The 13,221-nt window shown below is 39.7% G+C and overlaps 1 protein-coding gene across 4 annotated transcripts in view; it reads left to right on the forward strand.

Moving 5' to 3' along the window:
- The window catches only part of LOC115223483 (vacuolar protein sorting-associated protein 11 homolog), an 86,435-nt gene that overhangs the window by 24,924 nt on the left and 48,290 nt on the right, over positions 1-13,221 (forward strand). For all 4 annotated transcript variants that reach the window (XM_029794086.2, XM_036512605.1, XM_036512604.1 and 1 more), the window contains 5 exons: positions 585-664; positions 1,583-1,736; positions 3,088-3,234; positions 5,150-5,341; positions 7,929-8,034. In XM_029794086.2, the coding sequence (XP_029649946.1) occupies positions 585-664; positions 1,583-1,736; positions 3,088-3,234; positions 5,150-5,341; positions 7,929-8,034 (679 nt within the window). The remainder of the gene's footprint in view (positions 1-584; positions 665-1,582; positions 1,737-3,087; positions 3,235-5,149; positions 5,342-7,928; positions 8,035-13,221) is intronic.

The following is a 13,221-nucleotide window of genomic DNA, read 5'->3' on the forward strand; positions in this document are numbered from 1 at the left end:
TCATCATCATCATTTAGCGTCCGCTTTCCATGCTAGCATGGGTTGGACGGTTCAACTGGGGTCTGTGAAGCCAGAAGGCTGCATCAGGCCCAGTCTGATCTGGCAGTGTTTCTACGGCTGGATGCCCTTCCTAACGCCAACCACTCCGTGAGTGTAGTGGGTGCTTTTTACGTGCCACCCGCACAGGTGCCAGACAGAGTTGGCAAACGGCCACAAACGGGTGGTGCTTTTACGTGCCACTGGCACGGGGCCAGGCGAGGCTGGCAACGGACACGAACAGATGGTGCTTTTACGTGTCACCGGCACGGAGGCCAGTCGGGGCGGCGCTGGCAACGGCTACGATCGGATGGTTCGCTTAACCACAGCTGCAATTTCTATTGATGCTGATCGACTTCAATTTTGGTTCTGCTTTCTGATATCTGTTAAATTATTTTGTGTATAACCAATTTATTGTAGGTAGATTTTGATAACAAAATCCCCCCTAAGGGCCAAGAAGAGCTCAAATGATAATCATTGGTTTAAATGAATGCCAAAGTATCTGATATTTTCAGATCGTTATATTTAATTCTTCTGTTTCTTTACAGTTTTATCAACTGATTGAGAAAGATACACAAACAAAATTAGATATTTTATTTCGTAAGAACCTTTACAACATAGCTATCAAGTAAGTAGGATTTTGCTTTCTTTTGTAAAATTTATATTTTCTTGTTTTTATTATTAGCATGACACAGCTGTGTGTGTGTGTGTGTGTGTGTGTACACTAGGAAGGGCATCCAGCCGTAGAAACCCTGCCAGAACAAATAATGGAGCCTGGTGCAGCTTCTGGCCTTATCAGCTCCAGTCAAACCATCCAGCCTATGCCAGCATGAAAAACGAATGTTAAATGATGATGATATTTAAACATTTTTTTCCCCTTAACTTAGTGGTTCAGCAAAAGAGACTAATAGAATAAGTGCCAGGCTTAACAAAAAATAAGTACTGGGATCGATTCATTCACTTAAAAGTTTTTCAAGGCAGTGCTCCAACATGGCCACAGTCTAATGACTAAGTAAAAGATACTTGTTTCAGTCATTTGACTGTGGCCATGCTGGAGCACCGCCTTTAGTCGAGCAAATCGACCCCAGGACTTATTCTTTGTAAGCCTATCATTCTATCGGTCTCTTTTGCCGAACCACTAAGTTACGGGGGCATAAACATACCAGCATCGGTTGTCAAACAATGTTGGGGGGCACAAAGACAAACACACAAACATATACACATACATCATCATCATCATCATCATCGTTTCCCATCTGCTTTCCATGCTAGCATGGGTTGGACGATTTTGACTGAGGGCTGGCGAACCAGATGGCTGCACCAGGCTCCAATCTTGATCTGGCAGAGTTTCTACAGCTGGATGCCCTTCCTAACGCCAACCACTCTGAGAGTGTAGTGGGTGCTTTTTACGTGCCACCGGCACGGGGGCCAGTCAGGCAGTACTGGCAATGACCTCGCTCGAATCTTTTACAATGGAATTCCAGTTCTAATAAAATTACATGTATTTGATTATATTTCTAAACTTTTTTTTTTCAATCTTCTGCAGTCTGGCAAAAAGCCAACATTATGACCAAGGTGGCTTGATAGATATCTTCACACAGTATGGAGATCATTTATACAGTAAAGGAGACCATGATGGAGCAATTGAGCAATATATTAAAACTATTGGCAAGCTGGAGGCTTCGTATGTAATAAGAAAGGTTTGTGGCTTTCCACTATTAAGTCGGGAATGAATTATACTGTATAACACGATTTTTGCCCCTGGGTGGCAATTGTTATTCCTTATTTGCTGACCCCTAGAAAGTATGAAAAACGGCTAATGTTTCCTTCAGATTTTGCTTTTGTTACTTTTATTCAAACCCCAAAGAATCTCTCTCAACACATGGCTATGATGCTCCCCCACTACACCAGCTCATCAGAGATGCACATATTGTCAGCCACTAGGGGACTTGCTCAAGTGGTTATGGTCAAGCAACTGGTCAGCAAATCTGTAGTATTGAGCAGAATATTTTCTATAATGATATTTCTGCTTGAGCAACTCAGTGCTGAATCTGTCTGAAACGTAATGGAAAATAGGTCAGTTTGAAAACATTGATGTCCAGGTCACAAAAGTAAAGTTTAAAAGGAACAGCAGTCATTTCCTTTGATTTCTAGATAGATGCAAATAAAACAACACTTATTGACCAAAGACACAAAAAAAAAATATTTGTTATACCACTGTATAACAAATATTTTTTCTGCAAAGATTTCTTAATGCAATTATAAGCACCACATTAAGACCGGAATCATCAAAGGACGACATTGGCATAATGAACATATTGTTAATGGATGGGGGTTAACATTTAATGTACCGGACAAAAAGATATTTAATCGATTTTAAGTTCTACAATTTGTAAAGAAAAAAATCCAATTTATTTGAAGATGTACTTACATAGCAAGTGACCTGATCTGAGATCGTGTGCTGGAACGAAAACAATTGCAGCGTGGAAGATGTTTATAAAGCCATTTAAGAAACACACAAAACCGTTAGATTCACTTCAACATTTAAGTTTAATTTTCCAAAATATTTTCGTCGCTTTGTGACTGCGACCTGTTCACTGACAAAAACTTTGAGATGCAGCACGAAGTTTTGTCAGTGAACAGGTTGCGGTCTCAAAGCGACGAAAATATTTTGGAAAATTAAATTTAAATGTCGAAGTGAATCTAACGGTTTTTGTGTGTTTCTTAAATGGCTTATAAACACCTTCCACGCTGCAATTGTTCAATTTGTTTGTTATAACGATTAAGTGATCGGGGAGGGGGGAGAAAGCAATGGAGGCAACTTCGAAATCTCTGTTAATTAAAAATTGGAAGGGAACATTGAGTAGGGAGTGAGTTTGACCTTTTGCTGTGTACATATGCTTTTTGAAACTGCTATAAAGTTTCAAATTCTTTGGGAGTTAAATTGACAAATAGAATTCAACCTTTCTTTTTGAAACCATTATGTTTATTACCTTTTTGTATTTGATTATTTAATTATATTTTTATTCTTTTTTTTTCTTTTCATTTCAGTTTTTGGATGCTCAAAGAATCCACAATCTTACTCGATATCTCCAAGCCTTACACAAACAGACTCTGGCCACTGAAGAGCACACCACACTTCTATTAAACTGCTACACTCGATTAAAAGATGTGTCAGAACTTGATAAATTCATTAAGGTAAAATCATTAGAAAGAAGCAGAAACAGAGCTCACCTTGTTCAAATATGTCTCTAAAGTTCCTTCTAGATCAGTGCTCCACAACAGGTGTGCCTCAGCACACTGGTGTGCCATGAGACGAAGCTAGGTGTGCCGCAGTGGAACCTGAATATAATTTCTTTCCCTATACTTTTAGTTGTGTTTTTAGTTCAGGTGTTCTACCAAATTTTGAAAAGAATTTAAGTGTACCACAAGAGAAAAAAGGGTGTGGAGACTGTTCTACGTAATTGCTTAATATGGTGGTGGTGGTGGTGGTGGTACTTCTGTTTCTTTTTCTTCTTCAACATGGGGTCTACTAAAGGAGCCACTAAGTTGTTGCTTAAACTGTTAGAAATAGCTACCAAATAGGTCTCATCGCATACTATTATCTTAAAAAGAAGGACATCTTTATATATAAAAGTGAAGTTGTGTGTCTGTCTCCTACAATTTAGATTCCTAACTACTCCCACATTTTGTGGTGCAGTTTAACCAAAACCGGGTATCTTATAGTCGTGATTCATATCGAGCCCTTTTGGGTATTAGCGCGCGTCTACGATGAGTCTACGATTTAAAAAAAATTTACCATAATTTTTTCCCATTTTTAATGCATTTTTTTTGCTATTATATAAGGGAAGTAACTCGCGTCTACGATGAGTCTACGATTTAAAAAAAAATTTACCATAATTTTTCCGCATTTTTAATGCATTTTCGCTCGGTTTATATAAGGGAAGTAGCTCTCTATAAATGCTTATATAGTTATTTCCCTTACAAATCCGAGCAACGCCGGGCGATACTGCTAGTATTATGATAATGTAATCCTAGATCCACTATATCATTGCTGGAATACGTCTGGTAATAGATGTACTCAATAAGAACTGCGCTTGGTGATTCACAGAATGAGAGCTGCCCCTTGGTGATTAACTGAAGCAGAACTTGTCAAGAACTAGAACAACATCAATTAATCCTTTAGCATTTAAAGTACTCTTTCAAATATAATAATGCTTGTTTATTCCTGTTGTTTTGAATTAATCCTGCACTATTCTCATTGTTTTGGGATCTCAATGATGTGGTTGATTATTTTTAGAATGACATCATAGAGTATATAAAAAAAATGTTCCTTCTCGAGCCATGCCAGGCTCATAAGGACTGGTTTCCGGTTTCAGTGGCGTAAAAATTCCCCCACCTGGACGGGACACCGGTCCGTCGCAGGATTACTCACTTTTGCCAGCTGAGTGAACTGGAGCAACGTGAAATGAAGTGCTTTGCTCAAGAACACAACGCGTCGCCCAGTCCAGGAATCGAAACCACAACCTTACGATCATGAGTTCAACAGCCTAACCACTAAGCCACGCGCTTCCACACATCATAGAGTAGGTGTGAGAGGCTAGATCTGGCTGGTTTGAACATAAAACAGGTAGAATATTTTGGCTGGCTTGAATGCTAAAGGATTAGACCTTATTCGGAATACATAGAAGATCAACTTGTCTAGAGAGAGTTTTATCTCATCTGCATGATTCCATAAAACAGAAATAAAGCCTTAGTTTAAAAGACTGATGGACCTTAAAGATACATCTACATTTGTCTATCTACAGAACATAAATGGGCAGTTTGCTTATGTAGAGTTGATCAGGAACTACAGTGACTGCTTGAGAATGTGTGGGGTTAACAGAGGTGTTAGAAATAGTAGCTGAATTTCTCTCAGGTGATACACAAACATCTTTAAAAAAGGCAGGGGAACGAATCCATTGGATAGTATAACTTTTAGACATACAAAAATATGGGATGGTCACAGGCGGAATGTCTGTTCATTGAGTTGATCTGGGGATTATACTACTACTACTACTGCTACTACTACAAAATCAGCAATTAAATTAAAAGCTTTTCTTTTTGTTTGCAGACAAAAGACAGGGAAGTTGATTTTGATGTTGAAACTGCCATCAAAGTGTGTCGACAGGCTGGCTATTATGAACATGCCTTATTTCTGGCTGATAAATACAACATCCACAAATGGTACCTGAAAATCCAGTTGGAAGATATCAAAGATTTCAAGAAAGCACTGGAATACATTGGCAAACTTAGCTTTGCAGAGGTAATTAAGCTGTCATTTTTGCATGCCTTCCATTATAGCAAGACACCTGTTTCTACCTCTCTGTCTCTCTGTCACACTAACCTTTCATCCTCTGATACAAGTCCTCTTCCTCAAATGCCCCGGCCCCTCTCATAATTCCTTATCTTGTGAGTTACTTGGTGACCCTGCCAGTGCTGGTACCAAGTAAAAAGCATCGAATCCATACTAAAGTGGTTGGCATTTGGAAGGGCATCCAGCTGTAAAAACCATGCTAAAACCAACCTTGCCTGTGCTAGTGCCACATAAAAAGCACTATGTCCACCCTGCTGAGTGGTTGGTGTCAGGAAGGGTATCCAGCTGTAAAAACCCTACCAAAACAGACAGTGGTCTAGGGTAGTTTTCTTCCTGGTCGGCTCCTGTCAACCGTTCTACCCATCCGTGCATGGAAGACGGATGTTAAACAATGACGATGATAAATCTTATCTCCTTTCATCTTCAGTGAATTAACCATTAGTATTATTATTTAATGTAAGTTATTAATCATCATCATCATCATCATTTAATGTCTGCTTTCCATGCTGGCATGGGTTGGACAGTTCGACTGGGGTCTGGGCAGCCAGGAGGCTGCACCAGGCCCAGTCTGATCTGGCAGTGTTTCTACAGCTGGATGCCCTTCCTAACGCCAACCAGTCTGTGAGTGTAGTGGGTGCTTTTTACATGCCACTGGCCAAAATCGGTTGTTGCTTATTATTAATAATGATTATAATTAATATTATTAATAAACTAGATTTGTCTTTATATCTTTTCCCTGTTAAAGATCTTTTTCCCGATCTCCTGTTTTTCTTCTTCAACCTCAGTTTTGGTTTTCATCCTAGTGGCTTATCTCAAACAGAGCCAAGCCAACAATGCAAGGGATCGATGAAATTTTTACTCCTACTTTCCTACAACTTGTAGCTCTGTACTGATGTGAGAAATCATCATCATCATCATTGTTAATAAGACAGTGAGCTGGCAGAATCGTTAGCACGCCAGACAAAATGCTTAGCAGCATTGCATCCATCTTTACGTTTTGAGTTCAAATGCTACTGGGGTCGACTTTGCCTTTCGTCCTATGGCGGTTTGTTATGCTACCTTAAGCTTTCTCTTACGTTATATTATTTTATTTGGCTTTTTTCTGAGTAAGGAGGAATATAATGATCAAACGTCACTTATACTTAAGTGTTATCATTATACCTAAAACCCTAACTACAGTATATAACGTCATAGAGACATATACACATGAAACGCTATGAATATTAATGACATGTATGTTGAATATTTTCTTCGTGTTCTTTCAACCGCTATAAGAAAATATAAATTAATGATTACAGAAATGCATATTTATTTATACTCAGTTGACAAAACAAATGTGAAGAGAAACATTTTCTTAATTAGTTTTATTATATAAATATAACATTTTATATTATTTACAGTAGGAAAGAAAGATAACTTTGTTGTGTAGAAGAACGACTATAAATTCATTAACTAATTCTAACTAATACATTAATCAACAAATCAAAATAGACTTGTGATTAACTTTAGACATGGCATGTCTCAAAAGAGTGAGTGTTGTGGAGTTTAGTGACATCCAACAAACACTGAAGTTTTTCCCAAAATCCAGGGTTTTTATAACTGCTCGACTTAAAAGAATCGAAATCCATTACAAATATTCTTTACGAAACTTTTAGAATCTTTATATGAGCAGTTATATTAACCAATGGAAAAAAACGAAAATAATAATTCTTCACCAATATGACATTACGTCATATTGCCAATTCGCGCCATATTTCAAAATGGCTAAAATGGTTATTGCTACAGTCCTTTCAGGCTCAATAAATTAAGTACCAGTTACGCACTGGGGTCGATGTAATCGACTGGTTCCCACCTCAAAAATGTCAGGCCTTGTGCCTATAGTAGACAGGATTATTATTATTATTATTAAAAAGGCAAGCTGGCAAGTCATTTAGCGAACCAGGAAGAATACTAAGCAAACCTTCTGCCTATAGCAGAAAGGATTATTATTATTACCATTTTTAAGCAGCATGCTGGACAAGATGCTTAATGGAATTTCTTCTGGCTTTAGGTTCTGAGTTCAAATTCTACCAAGGTCAACTTTTCCTTCATTCTTTCAGGATTGGTAAAATAAGTAGCAGTTGAGTACTGAGGTCAATGTAATCAACTAGCTCACTCACTCACTCCTCACTCACTCACTCTTCACTCACTCACTCTTCACTCACTCACCACTCACTCACTCACTCCTCACTCACTCACTCACCACTCACTCACTCCTCACTCATTCCTCACTCACTCACCACTCACTCACTCACTCACTCACTCACTTCTCACTCACTCCTCACTCACTCCTCACTCACTCACTCCTCACTCACTCACTCCTCACTCACTCACCACTCACTCACTCACCCCTCACTCACTCCTCACTCACTCACCACTCACTCCTCACTCACTCACTCACTCCTCACTCACTCACTCCTCACTCTTTCACTCACCACTCACTCACTCACTCCTCACTCACTGTATCTACAGCAGAAAGAATTATTTGTTATTTTAGGCTGAAGAAAACATGAAAAAATATGGTAAAACCCTAATGAGAGAAGTGCCACAACCCACCACAGAAGTACTGAAGCAGCTCTGTACAGATTATCGTCCTTCTGATCGTAAGTTCCAATCATCCTATCGTTATAATTACTGTCAACTATCTTATAAGATTTCTACACACAGAACCACCATCTCTTTTCTACTGTTATTGCTTGCTTGATAATCTCTCTATATATAAACAGCAAAATGTCTGTGTGTGTGTCCTTTATACAAATCCACAGTTTTTCAGTAAGAGGGCTCGCACTCTCTATGGTCATTTAAAACCGTCCAAGGGTGGTCGTGCACATCTTTACATTTCCCCAGTCACCCCACAAATCTCTATATATATAAACGGCAAAATGTCTGTGTGTGTCTCCTTTATACAAATCCACAATTTTTCAGTTAGGGGGCTCACACTTTCTATGGTCATTTAAAACCGTCCAAGGGTGGTCGTGCACATCTTTACATTCCCCTAGCCACCCCACAAAGCCATTTAAAAGAAATCAATAGCAGTGACTTTTTTGTGAATTTTCTATCCAACACCCAATCAAAATGCAGCGAAACTTGATACACCAATTGAATGCCAGCTAGCTGTATGTGGTTGGTCGCAGATTTGGACAGTACTCATGTATAAGTGCGCACGCACGCAGCTGTATATGCATGCACTAGCACTATGACCTGGCGTTGCCGGGTCATAGTGCTAGTCATTTTAGTATTTACTTTCTTGTGGTGTGAAATAAGATGAAGGTCCTTTCTCAAGTTAACAGGACAAATGTATGTTCATAAATAGCACTCTCACAACACACACACACACACATTTTATTTATTTATTTATTTATTTATTTATTAGGCTGACAAAAGGGGAACATTCCAATGACTTGCAGGATCTTTCAGACTGTTAGGGTCAATGGCGGGTTGATTTTTTTTTTTCTTTCCTCTGTTTTGCTGCTCTTGCAGATTGCCACAACTCTGTCACCATCCAATTCCATTGTTATGAATTTGAATTGGGATCTTGAATCATAGGGAATCTTTCATTAACTGATTCCACAACCATGGCCACCACCCCTATGGATGCATTTGCAGCTACTCTTTTGTTAGAGCTTGGTGATCTTGACTATTGATTTCCTAAGATTCCTCTGCTCAGCATCAATGTAAGAAGCACCATTGGCTCGTCTGAGCTCTTGTGCTACCACTTTACAATTTACAATGCTACAGTCCAATGACTTTGCCATTTATCCCTGGCAGGGTGGCTGAATGGGTCCTATGCCTTGCCAAATGGCAGCCCCTAACCATGCAGGGCATAGCTGTCACACTCTATACCTGTATACTTGCATGCGCTGTCCACCAAAATGCTCTGTCCACCAAGATTGCCCTCTCTTATTTCTTCTCTGTTTTGGTGCTGGAACTTTTACTGCCAAGATTTGGGGTTTTGGCACATGGGACTGTTGTGTCTTATCATTATTTATCTTTATATATAAAAGTGAAGTTGTGTGGTGTCTGTCTCCTACAAATTAGATTCCTAACTACTCCCACATTTTGCGGTGCAGTTTAACCAAAACCGGGTATCTTATAGTCGTGATTCATATCGAGCCCTTCTGGGTATTAGCGCGCGTCTACGATGAGTCTACGATTTTAAAAAAAATTTACCATCATTTTTTTCCATTTTAATGCATTTTTTCGCTATTATATAAGGGAAGTAACTCTCTAAAAGTTTATTATTAAATCTCAGAGCGTAAAAAGCTACAGTAACCCCCCCCCTTTGTGGTTAGCCATATTGAGATGGCTATTATACTTTACATCTCTAAAAATGCTTATATAGTTATTTCCCTTACAAACCCGAGCAACGCCGGGCGATACTGCTAGTTTATTATATAATATTTAGGTAAATTATGAGATAACAATTACTTATATATAATTAATAATAATACAAGGTCTACAGTTTCCTATTTCTATTTCGTCTGTAAATATGTTTTTATTCACGAGCAGTGCCTCGTGTTCTATCAATTTACCACTCTAGCAAAACCTTTGTTTTATATTATCACTATACTATACTGTACTATAGTACAGGCATACTGTCACTAGCATTATTTGCTACTATACTATCTGTCATCTATGCTGTCACTATATTATAGACCCTTCAATTATGAAGTTATCCCAATACTGTCACCAAGGTAACAGAAACTATGATCAACATGGAGTAAAGCCCCTCCACAATTCATAAACTTCACTCCCTTTCTTTCATTAACTGCTAATTACTCCTATATATCTAAAGTCTTGTTTCTTTATTGACCAATCATACCTCTGTCTGCCTACCTACAACTTCCATTCAGGACACATCACTAAGATCTCCACTGTTCCTTTCTTTCATATTAAGCAGCACCAATTCCTTCATTGAACTGCGATATTGAAGCCTCTCTCCATTTTGGAACTTTGCCTTTTTGATCTTTTTCTCTCTGTATTCCAGACCATAATTCCATGTGTTTGACATTTTCTATAATCTCTGCAATAAGAACCAAGTCATTAGCATTCCAATTAAGGATAAGCGGTCTTGCATTCATATATCATAACTCTCCCCTGCTCCCAACATAAATTAGATAAAAGAAGGCCCCGTTTCGTGTCCGTTGCCAGCCTCGCCTGGCCCTCGTGCCGGTGGCACATAAAAAGCACCATCCGTTCGTGGCCGTTTGCCAGCTCTGTCTGGCACCAGTGCGGGTGGCACGTAAAAAGCACCCACTACACTCACGGAGTGGTTGGCGTTAGGAAGGGCATCCAGCCGTAGAAACACTGCCAGATTTGACTGGGCCTGATGAAGCCTTCTGGCTTCACAGACCCCAGTAGAACCGTCCAACCCATGCTAGCATGGAAAGCGGACGCTAAACAATGATGATGATGATGATGATGTGACTTCTGATTTTTTTTCCCCCGCTGCTTTCATGGATTCCATGACCCTCTGTCACCATCCAATTCCATTGTTATGAATTTGAATTGGGAACTTGAATCATAGGGAATCTTCCATTAACTGATTCCACAACCATGGCCACCACCCCTATTGATGCATTTGCAGTTACTCTCTTGACAGAGCTTGGTGATACTGATTCTTAATCTTCTAGGATTCCTCCGCTCAGCATCAATGTCAGAAGCACCATTGGCTCAGTTGAGCTCGTCCACTCCCTCTTCACAATCCACCATGCTGCAGTCCCATCACTTTGCCATATCCCTAGCAGGGTGGCTGAACGGGGTGTTATGCCTTGCCAAAGGGCAACCCATAACTATGCAAGGCGGCGAGCTAGCAGAATCGTTAGCGAAATGCTTAGCGGTATTTCGCCTGGCGCTACATTCTGAGTTCAAATTCCGCCGAGGTTGACTTTGCCTTTCATCCTTTCGGGGTCAATTAAATAAGTACCAGTTACGCACTGGGGTCGATATAATCGACTTAATCCGTTTGTCTGTCCTTGTTTGTCCTCTCTGTGTTTAGCCCCTTGTGGGTAGTAAAGAAATAGGTATGCTCACCACTATGTGAGGTATTTTAAAAATACCCAGATACCTGAAATGAATGGTTGATTCCCAGTTTAAATTTTGACAGAGCGGGGAGAAATCAAGCCGGCTGCAGCTCTAGGAAAGAATTGTCTAAGTACTGAACATTTTAACCATTTAGCATTTAAACTGGCCATATCTGGCCAGAACCTGTTTTATGTTCAGACCAGACAGACCTGGCTTCTCACACTTACCCTACAATGTCATTCTAAGAATACAGAGCCACATGGTCAAACTCTCAAAGGTACAAGATAATGCACAATATATTGAAAATGGTGTGATTTAATAAGCATTGATTTTGACAGAATAATCTGAATGCTAAAAGGGTTAAAACATAACAATAACTCTGAGCACCTTTTCAAACTCCACCTGTCTAACACCCGTGGACATGTTTACAAAGTCAGAAAACAGCACAGCTCCCATAACTTTCGGAAACATTTTTTCATGCTAAGAGTTGCTGAAGCATGGAACTGACTGCCGGCATCAGTTCTTAGTTGTCGGAGCACTGCATCCATCAAAACTTCCATGCTTCCTGAGATTCGCCAACACTACACCTGATTTTCTCCCCTCCATACACACACTGAAGCATGGAACAGACTGCCGGCATCAGTTGTTAGTTGTCGGAGCACTGCATCCTTCAAAACTTCCATGCTTCCTGAGATTTGCCAACACTACACCTGATTTTCTCCCCTCCATACACACGCTGATGCATGGAACAAACTGCCGGCATCAGTTGTTAGTTGTCGGAGCACTGCATCCTTCAAAACTTCCATGCTTCCTGAGATTCGCCAACACTACACCTGATTTTCTCCCCTCCATACACACACAAGCATGTATCTGACTCATACACTGTTCCCTTCCCAGACATTTGTACATTACTGCATATGCTTTATACACACTTTCTGACAAGTTGTGAGGCACCTGAGCACTATATACAATAATTTCATTATTATTATTCCTGAGATTCGCCAACACTACACCTGATCTTTTCCCCCCTCCATACACACGCAAGCATGTATCTGACTCATACACTGTTCGCTTTCCCAACATTTCTACATTACTGCATATGCTTTATACACACTTTTTGACAAGTTGTGGTGCACCTGAGCACTGTATACAATAATTTCATTATTATTATCCCTGAGATTCGCCAACACTACACCTGATTTTCTCCCCTCCATACACACGCAAGCATGTATCTGACTCATACACTGTTCCCTTCCCAGACATTTGTACATTACTGCATATGCTTTATACACACTTTCTGACAAGTTGTGAGGCACCTGAGCACTATATACAATAATTTCATTATTATTATTCCTGAGATTCGCCAACACTACACCTGATTTTCTCCCCTCCATACACACGCAAGCATGTATCTGACTCATACACTGTTCCCTTCCCAGACATTTGTACATTACTGCATATGCTTTATACACACTTTCTGACAAGTTGTGAGGCACCTGAGCACTGTATACAATAATTTCATTATTATTATTCCTGAGATTCGCCAACACTACACCTGATCTTTTCCCCCCTCCATACACACGCAAGCATGTATCTGACTCATACACTGTTCACTTTCTCGACATTTGTACATTACTGCATATGCTTTATACACACTTTCTGACAAGTTGTGAGGCACCTGAGCACTATATACAATAATTTCATTATTATTATTCCTGAGATTCGCCAACACCACACCTGATCTTTTCCCCCCTCCATACACACGC

The sequence above is a fragment of the Octopus sinensis genome, linkage group LG23, assembly GCF_006345805.1.
Source record: "Octopus sinensis linkage group LG23, ASM634580v1, whole genome shotgun sequence".
Taxonomy (NCBI): Eukaryota; Metazoa; Mollusca; class Cephalopoda; order Octopoda; family Octopodidae; genus Octopus; species Octopus sinensis.